Below are 20,234 nucleotides of genomic sequence, written 5' to 3'. Positions count from 1 at the left end.
GAAGTCTGTGGGGATTGTTTCCTTTAAAAAAGTTTACTCATTACACTGCAGTGCATGTGAGTAATACTACAAGGTACCTTATTGACATGATTTGCTACCATCATGAAACAGCAACTTCAAAAGCAGCAGGAGCCCTTCAGCTGCCTTTCTGCTGGGCTGCAGCCTCTGCCTTCCACCTCAGTAACTCCTGTTTTCCATGTTAACACCTTCTCCTGAGGAAAAAATGGGTTTGGTCTGTTCTTCATAAACACAGACTCTGAGATGGCTCTCACCCCACAGAAACACCACGCTGCAGCAGAGCTCCAGCAAGATCAAACAGCAGCACCTCTTCTCTACTGGACCTGTTCATAGTGTTTGCTGAGCCTCTACTTATCAATCAGAGATGAAGATTAAAGGATAGTCATAAGCTAACGTGAACACCACGCACTGGGGTTGGGGAATGTAGGGTCTTTTTGAGCTACTTTTAGCCCAGCCCTTACAATCTGCAGGTCTGAATCAAAGTACCAAAACTCACACCTCATTCCTAACAAAGTGGCCTATCTTTAAAAAACTGCTGAACAGCTACAGCTTTTATTCTCAGTGGCTCTGGGAGAGCCACATCATCCACACCCAGACACCCAAACAAAGATCTGGATAGCTAAGGTCCTGCTGACCTAATGGGAATATCTTCACAATTAGAGAGCAGATCTCTAGGCAAACAGCTATCGACGTTATGTTCCTAAGTCTATTTTCTAGACCTTTACCATAGCTTTAAGATCTGTGCATTTACTTGGATTAAAGATCTGTGTTTGTTATAAACTAGTATTATACAGAATGCAATGCTAGTTAGGGATGGCTTCACTGGAATACCTTAAACAGCCAATACGGCTGTTAATGCTTTGATTTCTCCACTAGCAAACACCACCACAGCTTGGCAACTGAAGCACAGCTCTGGCTTCAGCAAGTTCCAATCCCAAACTGAGCCAGAAAGGGAAAGCTGAGAAGGGAAAGTTGATGGAAGCGTTTGTGAACCCCCAACCACACGGATAGCGTTGCTGCTTAGCCATCCAACTCATACCTTTTTGTAGAGGACAGGTTTCTTGCCTCAATGGCAAGCTGCCTTTTAAACTGATGCCCTGTCAGAATCTTTGGCAGTTGTGTCCCCTCCTGCCCCCTTTTTTTAACCCTTCTGCAACATTTGTGCATGCACACAGGGCGTCTGCTCTGCTTAGAGACTTAGGACTGCGTATCTAGTTGCTTCGAGTTGCAGAAAGCACCAAGAAAAGGAACTCCACAAGCTCCCAAACCAAATGTAACCACTTTGCCTTCCAGTCCCTGCAGACCCAAGGCAAGTTCTGCTGTTGCCTGAATGAGGTGAACCGAAGCCTAATACAAAATGTGTCCCAGAGCCAAAAAAAGTACAGTCAGCAAACCCATCCTCCTGGGAAAGAGCAGCAGTGGATTAGCTCAGCTGCTGCTGTACTTGACAGCATTTCACTACTAGTGTGTGAAGGAATTGAAGCAAACCTCCAGAACAACTGGAGAGCTGCTCAAACTTCCAGAGGCATGGAAATTTTCCATGCATGAAGAGCTTCCAAAAATACCTGCACATACACATTACTGCTCACAAACACTTTTTTAGGAAGCGCAGGAGGCTAAAACCATTGGACTCGCCTTTGAAATATACCTTAATGGAAGAGAATCTCCCTCTTTTTCCAGCAGCTGGGCATTTACCAGTAACAAGCTGTGACTCAAACCAAGCCAAAATGGATACATCCATAGGGAAACAATTAAAAACTGCATTGATTACATTGTAAAAACAATTAGACCACCCATCTCGGGTTCTGCAAAAGGTCTAAATTGTACTTGCATTGCAAACCCCACCCTGGGTTATCATGAAAACGTGTAATATGGAGGCTCTGAAATGTCCTGGAGTCCGTAACACAATGTTGCATCCAACAGCAGATGGTGATCTGGATTAGAGATGTAGTTCTTATGAAGGTGGAAAAAATCCTTCTCCCTCAAACCAGCAGCAGGGAATGTTGGTGTCAGCGGGCAGAGGTCAGGTGGTTCCGACTGTGTGAAAACCTGCAGGAAGGAATAATGCATGGAACTGGGCACTGCTGTCCACTGCAAGCCCCCACGCACTGCACCGACCCATGCAATTGTGGGTGAAGGGGTAAGTCTGGAGGTGTTTTTACCCACTCCCATCACCACTGCCAGTTTTCTACATAAAGAAGTCTTGAAACTAAAACCAAGCTGTTTAACGAAAAGCCGAGGTGGTGGCTTGGGTTTTTTTTCTGGCTTTTAAGTCCCAGTTTTAGGCTAACAAATTTTGAGCACTGGTGTTTTAGAAGAAGAAATTAACCAAGGCTTCCGAGTTCTTGCAGCCCTCCAAAACAAAACTGCAGTGTCTTGCCCTTTGCACCATCCAGTAATGCCATTTCTAGGCTGGTAGAAGCAAATGATACTGTAACAGCTGCCCTGCAGTCACCCAGAACACATCTACAAGTACCTCCTGCTCAGTTGCAGGCATCACCAGGACACTTTCTGTGACCTCTGTGGGTCAATCAGAAGAGACAAGTGTTCTCTTTCCACCTTTAAGTGATTATTAGATGAGAGGTATGAACATACCTATGGCGTATTTGCTTGGGAGCTTGGATAACTTAGTAACAGAAGCCCTAAAGAATGGCCAGTATTTTCAGTCCCTGGTATCTAAGGCTCTTCTTTTCTTGACAGCATCCAAAAGATACTTGAGCTACAACGCAAAGTACACCAGCTTAAACCCATCAGAAATAAATGCTTAGAAAGCCCAAGCTCAGAGGTGTAAAGACTGTAAAGCTTGGCTGGTATTTACATTAGCAACCAGAGCAGAGAATGGCTCCTTTGGTCACATGTATAGCAAAATACTTCCAGCCTTCTAACCAGTGAGGCAGCAAATGTTAAGTTTGTCAGCTAGTGAGAAAAGGGCAAGATTTAGGACAGCCTGCTGTGAAAGGGAGGTGAGTCACAATGTTAAATAAAGCCTGAAAAATGCATGATCAGGATCTGACATTGCTGCCTGCAGCACACGGATGTGACTGAACTTGGTGCCAGTAATGGAGGCAATTTTGATGCAGCACCTGCTGAGCAGCAAAAAATTAATTCTACTACACTATACTCCTTCACTGGTTTAGGAAGTAATTCACTCCAGGAAAAATACCCTTTCCTCCTACCTGAAACTGGGCAAGCAGAGTGACTGGCTGCACGTAGTGCTGTGAAGCACATTCCTTGCAATGAAACAGATACTCGCTATTCCAGAAGTGATCTTACGACATTTTGAATAGTCCTTGCTGCCTGAGTAATGGGACCAGCACGACATCATATATGTACACACACACACACACACACACACACACACACACACACACACATATATGTATGTCATAGAATCATAGTGGAAGGGGGTTGGAAGGGACCTTAAAGCTCATCCAGTTCCCATCCTCCTGCCATGGGCAGGGACACCTTCCACTAGACCAGGTTGCTCCAAGCCCCGTCCAACCTGGCCTTGAACACTGCCAGGGATGGGGCAACCACAGCTTCTCTGGGCAACCTGTGCCAGCGCCTCACCAACCTCACAGGGAAGAATTTCTTCCTAATGGCTAATCTAAGTCTCCCCTCTGTCAGCTCAAAGCCATTCCCCCTTGCCCTGTCACAACAGGCCCTTGTAAAAAGTCCTTCCCCAGATTGCTTACAGGCTCCTTTAGGCACTGGAAGGCTATTATGAGGACTCCCTGGAGCCTTCTCTTCTCCAGGGTGAAAAAGCCCAGCTCTCTCAGCCTGTCTGCAAGAGGAAGGTGAACAGCAGCACCTTGCTGTGCTCTTCAACACTCATCTACACTACAGAAGCCTGTTCAGTGTGCAAAAGGACTGCTGAGGCAGGAAGAACTGCTTCATTAAATGTAAAGCACTTAGAAGTGACTTCGCTGACTTAATAGACCCTTGTCATCAATATTCACTTTTTGGTTGTCTTGACTGTTCAGTTCCAGATTTTGACAATGGATCGGTTCACTGCCTGCTCCAGCCCAGCTCGCACCCCAGAGGACACTCACCTTTGTACCCGTTCCACCATGTGTGCTATCAGTTTGTCAGAGATGCCTGGGCAGGACTCCTCAGCCAAGCTAAAGGCATTCTCCAGCTCCTCCATAGCTCCCACATTGCCTCCAGTCTGCTTGTGCTTATCTTTAAGCTGCAACCCAGAAACGGTGTGTTAGTTCCTTATCTCAGAAAAGCACTGATCAAGCACTGCAGGGCAAACATTAAGTCCTTTTCCCTTGTAGTGTGACTCCACAAGGGTGCAGAAGGGCAGAAAGATTCTTCTGGATACAATCAAGAAGGACGCTTTTCGTAGGTCAGGAAGATGAAATCCAACGTCTGGAGTTCAGCCTTTCCTCCAGGTACTAATAACAATTAAAGTCCTTAACAAACAGGCCTTAATGTACTTTTAAACAAACTAAACGATACTAGAAATGGACCAACAGCCCTGAAAAGCTGTAAGTAGTAACAGAACAAAGAACTCTGCTGTATCTGAACCAGTACAGTCACCTCTGCTGCTAATGACAGCTTAGCACCCAGGTTAAAGGCTTGCAGACAGGCAGGGCAGAAAATACCCTAACACCAGGAGTCACTTGCCACCACTTTGAGTATCAACAACAAAGTTTGAGTTGCTTCTAGTGACTGGGAGGAAGAGGCACACTATGGATTTTGAGCCACTCCTCCCCAGGACAGACCTTTCCAGAGGGACAGGGGAAGGAAGCCCCTGCAGCAAGACCTCCACATGCAGCACCTGATCTAGGTGAAAAGCCACATTATCATGGTCAGTGCATGCCAACTAGGCATTACCAGCCACAGGTCTGCTTGCACATGGTTCCAGTTGTTCATTTGAAATAGGTAAACCTCTGTCACGGAGGAGCTCCTGACAGGTCACTGATGCTGAGCATGAAGGAGTCTGTCACTGGAAAACCCAGTCACATCCTCTGCAGCATTTCCCCAGCTTCTCACACAAGCAGCTCATGTGGCAACCCCTTCCCTAGTGTACGTCATTACACATTGAGCTGAACAGATGAAAACCTTGTGTGGAACAAGCCCTATCTGCCAGCTACCACTGTCAAGTTCGATTAAGCTCCTGTTAGGCTACGCTGATTAATGGGCTTTACATAAGCCTCGCAGTTCTTTGCCTGCAATTCTAGGATCAGCCTTTCCTGTTGTTGGAGCTCACCTTTTCTCCATGGTGCAGAAAGCAGGACAATGTGAATGCTAATCCCAACTGCACTGTCCCTGTGCTCCGCATCCCCCACTGGAAGCAAACGGTTCCTAGTCAAAAAGAGCTGCTGCCTCTTCAGTGGGACAGCTGCTCACCAACACAAAGCCTCAGCTGGGGGAGCAACTCACTCTTGCCTCTGCTCCTGCAGCAGTGGCGGGGCATGGAGGGCAACTCAATTACACATCAAGGATACAGATTTCTTAGGCCAAAAATAGTTGTGATGTCGAAGCCAAGGATTTGATTTGACGTCTACCTGATCAAAGACTGCCTGCCCCAGAGCAAAATGAGACACAGGTCCTACAGGTAAGGTGCCAGTCTGTTATCAACCAAGCCACTGACAGCAACCTGTGATGTGAGCAGTCTGATTTTGTCACTTCCCACCGCAGAAGAGCTCCTTGGAGGTTAGCAGGGGGCCTGCACAAAGCCTCTCCACTGGCTTTTATTCACTGCTTGGCCCTTTAGGCCCAAATACCTTACTTTTCCTCCTGCCCAGGAAGAGCAAATGGGCTTCTGGATTTGCAGCTGCCCACATCTGTGTGAGCACCGTGGGTCATTTTCAATATTAACATCCAATAATACACATGCAGGGAAGGCACAGAAAAGATGAACAGCATCTCAGTAAGATTTCAATTCACAAAACCCAGCTTCAGGCCTCTTATAGAAAGAGGTGAAAAGGTGCCAGGTCTAATGAAAGGAAATGAGGATCAGCAAATCTGGGGCAAGGGAGTCAAACCAGCAGAAATGAAAGATCCAAGCGGGCACTTCCTGCCTGGAACTGGTACAGCAAGCTTGGTAAGGAGAAGCATGAAGATGCACTCACTGGTTTTGGGAACTCACAGCTCTGAGCACTCCCTTCCACAGGAGGCTCCTAAACCAAAGGACTGAGAATCAGATATCAGTGGTTATGCTGCACGAACAAACTGCCTGCATCAGAAACCAATGGGATTTATATCCATTTCTATCTCATAGGCCCAGGCCTACACGACCCAGAGCATGTGTCTCATGCTCCACCCTCTGGAAGCCAGGCTCAGTGGAGTACAGAAGAGGCCACTTAGCTAAACTCTCAATTTCCAAAGCTGTGCTGTCCCAGCAGCCCACTTTTCAGAATGACCTCTGCTTTCTGCCCTGCAGCAAACCCTCCTTCCACATAGCACTAGACCCAAGGAGTGAGATTTAAGTCCAGAGACTATCCCTGGAAAAGCACAGCACTCTGCTGGACCACCCCTGGAACAGCATCAGGATCCAGAAAAGAGCAAATCATCAGGACCAAAGAAAGGGTCTCTGTGACCCAGCACCCCGAGAAGAGAGCCCTGACATGAAGTGTTTCTGTAAGTGATTTCTTCTGAAGCAGAACCTCCTTTCCCACACTCTCCCACACTCCTGCTGGAAACAGCAACTGAAGCCTATAGGCAGTAGCCTCCTTATGATTATCCTCTTCTCCCTTAAAACATCACCCAGCTGGAAAGACAATTTAGCTCTCTGCTGATACAGGCACTATCCCATCATCATCATTAATGGTAGCTTTTAATTCCACATCCATACCCAGAACACGAGGCAAGGAAACACGTGGGTTTTCCAAACACGTTTTCTTAGTCTACCTGCCACAGGCCATATGGTAGGTAACTCCTTGGCCTTGGTATGCCAGTAATATCAGGCATATACAAATCAAGAAGATGGCCTAGTAACTGGCAAAGCCTGCTCTTACCCACCCACATTCCCCTCAGTGACTCTGCTGTGCAGAACTGCACATAGCACGAGGGCAAGTTCCATAGCAAGTTCCAGTACCTGCCTGCCCTAACAGGAGCTGAACTTCAGCCACAGAGGCTGGGGACATCAGTGTCCAGAGTTGTCAAGGCATTAGCAAACCTAAGACAGATACAAAACAGGTACTCCTCTATCTTATCCTCACCAGAAGACAATACAGTAGTGCTACACCTCTAGGAACACAAGTGTATTGGAGAGGACACTCCAGGGACATACTCATTTTCCCAACATACCTCACTATAAACCTCTGAACAGAGGCACAAATACTTCATAGTCCCTTAATCCTACTAGGTACCTCACTGCACCTCCCTTCCCTAAATCTTTCCCATTTACTGATCCATGTCAGGTATCTCTTCTTCTCCAGCCATCACAGACACCATGAAGGTTCTACTCACCTCCCCAAAAACTGGGTGAACAAGTGTTGAGAGACACTGTGACCGTGGTTGCCTCTTGATGGGCTCAGTAGGCTAGAAAGCAAGAGCAAGACGAGAAGAAATTACAAGCACAGAGAAAGGCTCCTAAAGCACACAAACTAAAAAGTCTTTAGTAAATTCACAGCATCTCATGGCAGTCCCCTCACCAGATCTCAGAAAAGCCATAAACTGCAGTACCCTGATGACATGGAAGAGACAAGTCTTGGGTACTAGCCCTTGATGCCACACTACAGTTGATTTTAGACAGAACAGGAGTGACTGGTAGCTTCCCCGAGACCCTCTGAAGCTTGTGTTAATTCAGTCCACTTCTGAAAGAACAGACAGCAAACAGACCTTCTGGGAACCATGAAGAGCCATTCCTTTGTGCAGCTTGCTCAAGGAGTTAGGGCGAATAGTTGGTGGGAATGTCCAGATTGGACCCTGGTCTCCATCCTCTGTGTCTGCATCACTGCAAATGAAAAGGGGAAAATCAAGAATAAGCTTCACTCCACATACCGGGTGTTTTACCCATGCCTTCCCATAGTCACAAGCTCCCCCCCGACCTGACTGTCGTAACACCACAGGGCTCCAGGCATTTCCCTGTTCCAGAAAAAAATCCTAAGAAACCGCTTCTGTCCCTACAGCCCGTACAGAGCACCAGAGACGTGAGCTAACTACTACATCATGTTTCTAAATCACCACAACCACCTTTCTGTTCTAGCCAGCCTGAACACAGTTTAAAGTGCAAGTTAAATTTAGGAGAATTTAAAACAACACAGCTCACAATTTGAGGGGTTAGGGTTAGATGTTGCAAACTAACCTCCCAGAGTCACTGCTCACTCGAGTGCTGCCACTACAGGCGAAGAGCAGCTCTGCCACACCAGCTTGGCAACGAAGTGCCCTTTCCTCACCCATAGCTCATCCTCCACATCAGTAGCAGAGCACTCTACCCATGAATACACAAACACACAATCACAGTTGTTGCACAGTTACTAAAGCCTGTAGCTCTTTTATTTAACTGAATGTCCATAAAATACAGGCAATGAGCCTTGGTTGTTAGTTATGCACACATTAGATGTTTCTTGTTAGTACTTCTGATTCTATACACTAAACAAAGAGGCTCCGCAGATTAATACCAGAATAGAATACTGGGTAACAGCCTGTTTCTTCAGGCAGCAGTCACCTGCTGCCATGAACAGATGCTCTCATGTTTCCCCCGAGCTACAGTAAGAGCTCCAACCCAGGTGGGGAAAAGAACCCAAGCTGTTTGCTGCAGGCTACCCCAGGGCATGAAGGGTATATAGCAGGGCACCCCTCCATGCAGAGCATGTACATACGTATCAGAATCGCCAGAACTGGAATCTTCTCCATGGCCCTCTGATTTCCAGCGCTTGAATCGATCTATCAGCTCCATTAGGAATGAGGTTTTCTTGGTGTAGCGTGTGATGAACTTGTGCTTTAGCAATTCTTTAGCTGTTGGCCTCTGGAGCAAATAAGAAAAGCATGCTACATGTAACCATCTCTGCACACTAACCAAGCAAGTGCACTGATTTCAATTCTTGCCAGGCTTGCCTGTCCATTCTGTAAGCTCAGTACTTCTTTCTCTCCAGGAAACTTCGCACCAAAAGGTCTTCTGCTAAGTAAGTCTTTGACCTCTGCAATACTTGACCCAAATTCACAGGTAGATAGCAATACTCACAAATCTAGGATCCTTGTTGAGGCAGGCTTCCACAAACTCCTTGAAGGGCTTGCTGTGGTGACCCTCAAGTGTTGGAGGGTTATTTTTGGGGATCAGGAAGAGAACCCTCATAGGATGCAAGTCGGAATTTGGAGGCTCTCCTTTTGCTAGTTCAATGGCTGTAATTCCAAGGGACCAGATGTCTGCCTGAAAGAAGCGCAAGAATAGTGAGAGCACAGAACAACAGGGAGCAACTCTGCAACATGGGAGCATGCAATTCTAGCACAGCTGAAGGGCTGATCACATTAAATCAGGTGAGGTGTTTCAGGTCCAGCAGACAAACTACTCCAACAGATCCTGAACCATAACAGGAAAGTATCATTCTTGCAATAAGCAACACTTCTAACCTCTGTATTAAACCTAGCATCATCTTATATAAAGTAGCACCAAGTAGCAATCCTCCTGCTCCCAGCTCACCTTGAAGTCATAAGCAGACTGTTTGATGACCTCTGGTGCCATCCAGAATGGAGTCCCAACAAAGGTGTTTCTCTTAATTTGTGTGTCCGTCAGCTGTCCAGCCACTCCAAAGTCTGCCAGTTTCACATCTCCTTGTTCCGAAAGTAGCACATTGGCAGCTGTTCACACAAGTAAGTATTAAGTCTAAATCATGTCCAGCCCACACAGAACTGAATACTGAGAATGGACCTCCTGCGATATCCTCCTTTGCCCCAGTGAAAACCCTCACCTCAGAATTTACCTTTGCTGGGTAACATGGAACAAGTTCATATGCTTGGCTGGATCAGAAGGGAAATATTTCTAGAGTAGCAGCAAGAAGTAGAGGTGAAGGGCCACACCATCTGCTAGATGTGATCCCTGGCCACACAAAGACCAGAGGGGAGAAAGATACTTCAAATGGTCTTATTTCTTTTGCAGAGTAGCATCAGTACAGGTTAAAGAGCAGATCCTTCTAAAGAGCTCTCAAGTCCTGGTCTTGTACTGCTCCTCACTCAGCTTAAGACAGTGACATTGTGCAGGTTTGGAGATGAGGGTTTTTTGTAGAACTTCTGGTTCTGAGGCAGACCTTACCTACAAGCTTTCAGCACTTCCCCACTCTGCTGGCAGCCAGCAGACCTGCACAGCTTGAAACCTGCTAGAAATGTGCAGCCTCACACACACAACAGAATCTTTTCAACATATTCCCCTGCATGAGGTTTCTCTGCTCTGCTTGTTCACATCCCCACCTGCAGAGGGTCAGAGCAGTCAGCATCCAACACTGGCCACATCTTCACAGCACTGTCCTCCCACCCCCTTGCTATCATTTGATGCTCTGTGCTTGGCATGAGACCGCTCTTTGGGAGGCCGATGCCAGGTCTCTCTGCACTGCACACAGCCAGTGACTATGAAAATCAGGAACAGGATAAGCTGACACAAGCTGCCCTGATTTTCTAGTGCTGTGAACCCTGCATGAGGACAGCTCACCTTCACAGTAAGTTATAATCAGCATACACATGCCTGCGGTCCAGCAGTAAAGCAACTGTCCAGACATAACAGTCAGCTAGTATTTGAGCATGCCTTTCATTTCCTTTCCTTTAGCCCCCTGCCTACCCAAACTGCAAATACCAGAGAAGAGCTACAGATCCTTACTGTTACTCTAAACCCTAAAGACGTGAAAACCATGAATCGCAATAAAAGGAAAAGCATCAGATTCAGAAACAAGCCACCCAATAGTGAAAACAGCACTGAGAAACTGTCTTTGAAACCTCTCAGATTACTGCTGCACAATACTGCTAAATCTGATGTTAGTAACATCCCTTTCAAGAAGGAGAGCTCAGCTCTCCACTGCTTACCTTTGATGTCCCTGTGGATCTTCCTCTCAGAATGTAGATAATCCAAACCCTTTAGGATTTCTCTCAGGATAGTAGCTATGTAAGTCTCCTCCAGGGGTCCTGGCTTCAGCTGATAAAGGGCAGAAAGATTACTTAAAAGAGGGTGATGGATGCCTTGGGTTTTCCAGCCTCAGTTTGTTTCCTGGAAACTTTGGCTGAGCAGGTCACACTCAGCAAGAAGCACCTACTGCAGGCCTGGTGCTCATTCTGCAAGCAGAATGCCGGACTCTGCACCTGGCAACATTAAATGGAAACTCTTTGGGGGGTTTTCTATTAGTCTATTAAAGGTTTCCTAGACAAACACCAGGATGCTCATCTCCAGCTTTGGCCTGGAAATACTTTGGTGAACAGAACATCTTAACACTTTCTCCTGTTCAAGTCTCTCTGCCAGCATGCAAGAACTGAATTTTAGCCACTGCAACAGCCCAGAGGACAACTTCTGCACTCTGGCTGTGAAGTACGAGCTCTTTCCATCAGTTCTCCTCTAAACAAGTCTTGTCTTCTCAGTGCAATAATTGAGTTTCTCACACTATGATGACTTCTGCTGACGACAGCCCCTCCCCAAATACACTTTTCTTCGTCAGTGCAGGCTCAGCAGTTTTCATTACATGATCTTAGTTACTGCTCTGGAAAAACAGGCTTTATTGTCCTAAGGAGAAAGCCAAGATCCTGTGACAGAATACAGCACAGCAGAACTTCACTCCTGTGTTTATTCTGCATCTGTATTCCCTTAAAATCTGGGGTAACTTGTTAGACATCATTTGTATCATCAAACACTTGAGAACCCTGATTATAGATTATAATTAGATTATAGACCATGTCCCTGCTGAGCCTGATGCCATGCAAGCACTGAACAATACCATGGATTCTTATTAGGTAAAGCATGGATTTGCACTACTCAAAACCAACTGACTGCTGTTAGGCTTCAGTTCACTGGATCTTCCTATTGTAAAGCAGCAGAGCACACTGGAGAACAGTGCTTTGACAGCTGAGCTCCATGCAAACTTTTCTGCTGTTCAAGAATATGCATAACCAGTGTGTCTGTCCTGCACTACATACTCTGCAGGCACATGGCTGTCAAAGAGATGGTACACAGCAAGTGAGTGTCTGGCCTACGGGCATTTCACAAACCAAGGCTCCAGCTAATGTTTTTCATGGTCCAAAGCTTACCAAGTACTTACCAAATCCAGGGCTGAACCTCCTCCTAGGTACTCCATAATTATCCAGAGCTTAGTGCCCTGCAAGCAAGAGCACAAATCAAGATCAAAAACAATAATAAAACCAGACAGAAAAGTGAAAGACCCCAGAGGCAGCAAGACACATCAGTAGTCCTGTACACAATCCACAACACCTCAGCTCTCGGAGGCTTAAGAAGGGAGCTCCCAGCTCTCTCTTTTCTGATGACCCAGCATTATAGTGATGGACCTGCCAGCTTGAAGGGTTCAAGCATCAAGACGCTCTCTTACTCCTCAGAGATTTCCAGACTGAGGTTCACAGGGTCCGGGTAGAAGGTAAGCCGCAGACCCATGAAGCCTCAGCTTGCTTGTTGTTTTTAGCTGAAGGCTGAGAACATGCATTACAGCTTTTGAAAAATGTGCATGGATCAGGATCCATAGAGCTCAGGAACTGTTTGCTACAGCAGACTCAGTGTTACTGCCCCTCCAGCAGCCAGCATGCAGACACCTCTTTGGTCCTCACTGCTAACAGCTTCTGTTGGAATTCCTAAACCTGTTCTCAACGCAAGTGGTACCAGCCCGCCTCCAAAGAATCAGTTCCTGCTCTTTTCATGATTTTGATGAAATGATGATCACAAGATCATAGAATCACAGAATCGTTTGGGCTGGAAAGGACCTTAAGATCATCTAATTCAAGTCCCCTGCCACAGGCAGGGACACCTTCTACTAGACCAGACTGCTCAAGGTTCTGTCCAGTTTGGCCTTGAACACTTCCAGGAATGGGGCATTCACAATTTCCTTGGGCAACCTGTGCTGGTGTCTCACCACCCTCACAGTAAAGAATGTCTTCCTCATATCTAACCTAAATCTCCCCTGTTTAAGTTTAAACCCATCACCCCTTATCCTATCACCAAGTCCCTGATGAAGAATCCCTCTCTGGTATCTTTGTAGGCCTCCTTCAGATACTGGAAGGCTGCTATGAGGTCTCCATGCAGACTTCTCCAGGCTGAACAGCCCAAATTTTCTCAGCTTTTCTTTGTATAGGGGGTGCTCCAACCCACTTATCCTCATGGCCCTACACAAAGTACAGCTTCAAACTCCATTTCCTTCCACAGGCATAAAGCCCTCAGTGTTACTACCTTAAAACTGTGGTATATTGGAAAAGTATTCCACAAATTTCCTTTCAAGAATGGTCAAACCAGAGAGAGGTCAGCTTTTTCAACAAATAATCTTCTACCCAGTGCAGTGCCTGCTTTAGAGACCTCATTTCCATGTGCTCTGGAAGTGTCTTAAAGCCCAGTCTCCTATTAAGACCAAATACACACAGTGAGCAGAGCCACTGCAGTTCCTGCTCCCACACTGACACTCACAGTTTGGACAACTCTGCAGTGCTGCATGCTACTGTGAGCTGCAGCACCCACAGAGAAGCCCACCCCATTCCCAAACTGCTGGCAAGAGAATTGCCACAGCTTTGCCCTACCTTCAAGTAGGAGCCATAGTACCGGGTGATGTAGGGACTATCACACTGGCTGAGCACTGTAATCTCCTGCTGAATGTCCTCAATTTCATCCTCAGCCTCTTCCAGATCAATGATCTTGATAGCAACCACCTCCTTGGTGCGATTGTCAATCCCTTTATACACTTCACCGAATGATCCTTTGCCGATCCGCTCCAGCTTGGTGAACAGTTCTTCAGGATCAACCCTGGAGTGCTACACCAGAAAGCAGAGACAGCAGAAGCCCGTTAAGTCCTACAGCAGCCTGCAGAGTGCCATGCACACACATATAGGTCATCTCCCTATCTGTGCATCTACTGTGTTTAATTCATCCAAAACTCACATATCCTAAAAGGTCTTCACATGCTGAGAAACACATCCAAGATTAGAACTCAAGAAACCTCTTGGATGGGCTTTCTGCCCCTACAACCCATAGTAGGAAAAGGGGAGAGAAGCCCAGAAGGAGAATGTCAGCAAGCATCTTTATGGAAAATGTCAGCTCCTTTGGGAGAAGACTGCACAACTGCAGGCACTAAATTGGTACCCAAGCAGCTCCACGAGCAAGCACTTGTTCACACTGGAATAAAAAGACAGGCAAAGGTGTACCAGAACCAGCCTTCTTTTGAAGAGCCAGATGAGAAAATGGGCACAAGCAAGAGGCCATAGGAAGTTCACAGAAATGTTTCCCTAGTCTGCCTTCCTGCCACTTGAAGAACGGAATGATTTGAAAGATTTGAACCCTTTCCTACTTGTCTGGAAGGAGAAATACTACAGTAATATAAAGACTGGTTCACATTAGCTGCCTTTTCTTCCGCAGCCTGATTTCCAGGCAGCATCCTGCACAGCTCTCTTCAGATGTTTGCAGAGGGAGTCTCATGTCTTTTGGAAGGCTAGCAGCAAGGAGGCCAGGCACCTGCTTGTCCCAGAGGAGACACGAGGGCTGAATGGACATCCAGTCTGCAGACCTGCTTTTCTGGAACAGCCTCTCCTCTGGCTGGCACACCCAGATGCAAAAGCAAACAGCATTTCCCTCATTAGATAAGCACATCAGAGGGGAAGCTACTAACACAATCATCAGAGGCATACTGACTCTGTAACAGCAGCTTCAAAGTTAACTGTTTATTAAGATGAGTATCGACAAGAAAGGGAAGAAATCAGAATCATTTTCTGAAGCTATTTCATTCTCTCCAGCTGCAGACCAGGAGGTCCTGCTCTGCTTCAGGCTCTTCACCACTAAAAGGCTCTTTGTGATTAGTCTGTCTTCTTTAAAAACAAGTCTATTAAAAAAAAACAAGCTGGAAAACATGGCCTGGCCCAGGAGGCAGCCAAGCTGTTACAGTGAGCTTTCCAAACCCAGAATGTCTCAGTCTCACCTCCAACATGTCACCCAGAGCACTGCTCCCTTGTGACGGCCTTGAGCTGGCAGAGATTTTAGCTGAGAACAGGGCAGCTGCATTCCTCCATCTAACACCAGGTTCCAGCAGTAGAGCCATCACTCAGCAGCCCAACATGCTGCTTAATGATTAAGCCAGTCAGCCATTGTTTGCATTCTGCACCCTGTGCATTGCTATATGGAATAAGCCAGGCCCAGAATCAGCTTTATAGTCAGCTCACTCAACAGGATTTCCCCATGCATTCCAGCCCAAGATACAGAAGGATAACCAAATATCCTTGCGCATCCATGGCAACACTGAAACAGGCTGTACATTAAACAAATGCACTGGAACAGACTGGAGGGGATATGCAGAGATGAAAGGAACTGGAGATACATGAGAGGGACTGGAAAGAGGGAGGCGGTGGCAAGGAAGAGGATTTGAGCTTGAGAAATGCCAGGAGACAACATAAGAATGATGACTCCAGCACAGGGAGAACAGTCTGGCTAGTCTAGGCTCACGAGAGGCCAGAAGCAGTTTTCACCTCCTGACCAACTTACAGGAAGGGGCAACAAGGTGGCCCAGATGTTACCCTGCACAGTCACTACTGCACCATAAAAATGCCACTCACCATAGCACCTGGCTCAGCTGGTAAAGAAAACTATCCACATGAATCCTGCAGGGAAGCAACCCTGTGAGAAAACCTTTCTCCTCTCCCACGTATTTTTGCCATAAGAAAAGAAATGGCAAGGTGTAAGTTACTGTGTTTCTCCTCATGCTGACATGGCACATCAAAGAATCAGGACTGATTTGTCAAGAAGGTAACATCAAACAGAAGAACACTGGCTACTGCAGGCAGGTTTTGGGACAGCCACTATTTTATGTACTGAGATCTGTAATAACAGACAGCTTCGTAATCAAGCTTCCATACTTTGATGTCAGTTGATCCCATTTCCTATGGAACACAGTGAAGGAATCAAACCTTCCTAACAAGCACATGGAAACTTTGCCCAGGGGATCCAGGAAGATGATACAACTCTGGGGGCGAAAGGAGAGAGAACTACCACATTAAACTGGAACAGGAACCTTTGTAAGTACTGGATTTACCACCCCAGTACCTGTCACCTCAAAACTGATTCGGAAATGCTTCAGATCCTAGGTGGCAGGGCAAGAGTATGACTCTGTGGAAGGCCTGAGGATGTGCAATCCTTGATAGAGTTGCCAAAAATCACACAAGTCATACCTAGCCACAGCCAGAACCTAGTGGGCAAGTATGGGCAAAGTGGAAGGGTGATTCCAGTCATGGTTACATGCTCCTAGATGCCTGCTGCAGGACCAGAGTCTGCTAAGGAATCTTTTTCACTTTCTGTAAACAGGGAGGAGAACAGCTCATCCCTGGTTCAAGCAGGTCAGTGTCTGCCCAGCAGAGGCATTGCCAGCTGGCATTTTTGTGGAAGCAACCCTGTATTCCCATGACAAAATACGATAAAATTATGCTCCTCTGCAGGACATCTGCTCAATTGTCCATTCAAAAGGTTCCTATTTGAGCTGCCACATGGTAATTTGCTGACGATGAGCAAACATTCAGATCAATGGGCACACAAGCCTCAGCACTCACCAGACAGCAGGACAAGTGCAGTTATGCCAGGAATGGAGAGCATTGCAAGAGCACTGCTCCATCAGAAGAGCAGAACACTGCCACACTCCGGGGGCTCAAGCAGTAGGAGCAGAGGAGAAGGCACCATTCTGTGTAGCCTGACTCTCCCCTACTCCAATAAATTTGAGGTACTGCAATGAGGAGTGTAACCAGCACAATCTGTCCCTTTTCTAAATATGAACAGATCTCAGTACCAGTCTTGTTAAGAGAATCATCCTGGCTGCAGATCCATGTTCCTTGACTGCACAGCTACAAACACACCTGAAAAACTTTATTAGCAGCAAGTATCTGAATCTAGATCAAATGAACATTACACCTGCATAAGTGAGCACGGCTAACCCAAAGAGCTTATTAGCACCTGTCAACTGTGCAACTGCTCACCAGCTTGGGGTCTTTCCATGTTCTTCCACATTCACAGAACCCGCCAGGGCTGTGAAATGGAGCTGCAGGCCAGAGTCTGAAAAGCTAGCTGACCATCTGCTGATCCTTCTACTGCAATGCATGAAGGTGGTCACAACCTCACACCTTTTTGGTTGACTGTCAACTACACAGCAGTTCTGAAGCAAAAAGCCTCATGCTCTTTCTCCCCATTGAGAACAGTCAAACACTAGAGACAGCTCAGCTGGGCATGAACAGGCCTTGAGAGGGAGAGCACACAAAGCATCATCTCAATTGCACATGAAGGAAGAGGAGGGAATAAGTATGAAAGGGATGAGGACAATCTAGTGGCAATGTCCTCCACTTCTGCCCACCAGGGCCTAATCTCACAGCACAGAAAAGAAGGATGCTTTGTCATGACAGGTGTGGGGGTGTTTGCCATCATGACTGGTGATGCCATGTTTTAAAACAGAGTGACTCACTGCAAACATCAGGAATTAAGAGTTGCAGCGTGTTCTGAGGCAAGCCTGGCAGTAACACCAGCTGCTTCATGGGGAAAGTACGGGTTTGGCAGCTCTGCCACCTCCAGCTGCAGAGCCATGATATCCATAGCTTTTGAGAGGAGACTAGAGAAGAAGGGGAAATAACTACTCTCATTTACCCACACTGCATGCTACATGCTGACCTCTGGGCCACCAACAGAAATATCCACAGCAGGTACTGCGTTCTCTCTGGGGATATCAGCTTTGTATCTGGAAACATTTGAAAGCTTCCCTGTGTCTATGAAATCTGTGCACAGCTCTTTTCAACTGCCAAACCTGAGACAGTTTTGAACTTCGGGAGTATAGACAAGAAGTTTGAGTTCAACGCTTTGAAACACATGAATTTGTCTGAGCCCCAACTTGCTTCACAGATTGCATTCTTTTGCTTCAAGGGAGGGAAACATTACTTAGCTAGAGAACTTGAACTGCTTCTTCAAGGTCACATAAGGAACAACAAAACTAGAAGCAGAGCTCAGATGAGAACTTTACACATAATAACACAAACACATCATCTAGCAGAAAGACCGGAGGCCCACTGTGCTGTATTTATATAGCAAAGGGGAGTCAAGAAAAGAGAGAGCCAAGTAGCTGAGGCATGGAAACAGAGGCACAGACATAGAGCAACCTGGGGATTTGCCTCAGGTAACCCTGCAGATCAGCAGCAGAACTGGGAATCAAAGACAAGTCAAGCCTCTGACATTCCAATCCAAGTGTTAGTCTCTGGATTTTCACAGCACTTCCTACCACTCCCTAAACTCTGAATAGAACATCAGGCCAATTGCCGCTGCCCTTCCACCAAGCCTCAGTTACACAGCTTGCAAGGTCCCATCAAGGAGTCCTAAAGAGACCTGAGAAAGGGACAACACAAGATTGCTTTCCTGTTCCAGGACCAGACAGAGAGTCATGGGATGACAGAATATGAGAATGTCTTACATTTCCTTAATTGATCAGAGATGAGACCACTGGAACTGTGATAAGCTTCATTAGTGAATGCTGTATACAAAAAGCTTTAGAGCAACCTCCTCTGTAACTACAAAACTCAGTTCTCAGCCCTAACCAGACAGTAGCCTTTCCTTTTCATTTCTTTCCCCGTACAATGACTCACTCAGGTACTATATTTGCATTTAATTCCATACACACTTTGGGGAAATAATTTATGTGAAAGCCAGCATGCAAAATAAGATGCATTGCAAATCAATTTTAAATCAGAAAAGGCTTGGAGAAAGAATCATCTCAAATGCTAAAGTTTTTAGTATCATAACGCTACACCTAGAAGCAGAACAGGAAAATCCCCAAAATTGACACAAACCATGGTTTAACAGGATCCACATTCAGTATTGACATCTGCCAATAATCAAACACACCCCACAGCCAAATCAGAAGAAAGAAAATTCAAGCCAATATCATTAATGTGGTTTAGCTTTTAGTCATGACATCATCCTTCCACATTCCTTTTGTGCAAATGTCATCACAACAAACAGTATTTAACCACATCCACGAGGCTGGTATCTCCCTCAGAAGAATTAAACATTCAGCATTAAATATCACTCTTATGCATGAAGGTTATAGGCACTGTTTTCTCAGGCTGCTGTTATGAACACTTCAATAAGGTGTGTCTGGCACAGCCTGCACACACAGCTCTTCTGTCCCCATTTCTAGGCTTCCCCTCCAAAAAATACTCGGAGAACCAATGGCTCCTGTCCTCCTAACAGCAAAGTTAACCTCAGACAAAGGCATGATACTGGGGAAAGAACTCCCTTTCTATATGGCTGGCAACCTAACACTACCAGTCCAGCACTGCCACGGAATAAGACACAAATCAATTGCCTAACAGAAGTAAGCTGAGACGTGCAAGAAGAGATAAAGAGTGTCAAAAAATGATTTCCTGGTTATTTGTTTTTAACTCATTTCAAGAACAAGCGTAAGAACGTTCGCTCTTGATACAAGAGTTTGACACTAATTTTTAATTGCCACTTACCTGGCTGGCAAATTCTCTCAAGTGAGCCATGCCTATAGGATGGTCAGACATCCGCTTTTCCAGAATCAGGGAGGGTTGGGATGTCGTAGCACAGGGAAAGTGATGCTTTCTCATCCACTGGTCAACTGCGACAAGCAAGAACACAACAGCTCTAACCTGATGTCCTCAGAGCCCAGCTCATTCACCAAGTGAGCTACCTGCATCTTTTTGCCCTTAATTTGCACTTCTATTTGAACCCACCAGCCCATTCCTAGCATGCCAGCCCCTCCTTGCAAGCCTCACTTCCCAGTTCTTTCCAGACATGCCTTCCAGATCAGGGAACCTCTAATGCTATACACTGACAAAGCCTCAGGCACCATTTTCCCCACCATCATCTCAGTGTGCTCCCCAGTATTACAGCTGCCCCTACAGCACTAGCCCCTGATCACCACTCCCAGCATCTTCCCCAGCACAGCCCACGTTATCCTCAAACACCCCTTTCCTCCTACTGCTTCCCAGTAATCCTCTCGCTGAGAGCACCCCTCTGCTCCCATTCTCCCCAGCAGACCCACTTGCAAAGCTCAGCTGCCCCGTGCACCTCTTCTTCCTCAGGAACCCCAACCCTACCCCATCCC

At 46.4% G+C, this 20,234-nt stretch overlaps 1 protein-coding gene across 1 annotated transcript; it reads right to left on the bottom strand.

Moving 5' to 3' along the window:
• Window positions 1–1,769: 1,769 nt before the first annotated feature.
• On the bottom strand, window positions 1,770–19,762 carry STK25 (serine/threonine kinase 25). Its single transcript, XM_057408408.1, has 11 exons — window positions 19,621–19,762; window positions 13,678–13,908; window positions 12,204–12,260; window positions 10,984–11,092; window positions 9,614–9,771; window positions 9,158–9,343; window positions 8,796–8,941; window positions 7,813–7,927; window positions 7,441–7,512; window positions 4,071–4,207; window positions 1,770–2,067 (listed from the first exon to the last, which is right to left on the bottom strand). Exons 1-11 carry the CDS (start codon window positions 19,732–19,734, stop codon window positions 2,028–2,030), a joined length of 1,365 nt encoding a protein of 454 aa, XP_057264391.1. The 5' UTR covers window positions 19,735–19,762; the 3' UTR covers window positions 1,770–2,027.
• Between the last annotated feature and the right edge of the window lie 472 nt (window positions 19,763–20,234).

Source organism: Pezoporus wallicus, unplaced genomic scaffold, assembly GCF_028554395.1.
Source record: "Pezoporus wallicus isolate ANWC-B61680 ecotype Strahan unplaced genomic scaffold, APGP_CSIRO_Pwel_v1 contig_4238, whole genome shotgun sequence".
NCBI classification, from domain to species: domain Eukaryota; kingdom Metazoa; phylum Chordata; class Aves; order Psittaciformes; family Psittacidae; genus Pezoporus; species Pezoporus wallicus.
This window is presented reverse-complemented; position numbering and strand designations above follow the sequence as displayed.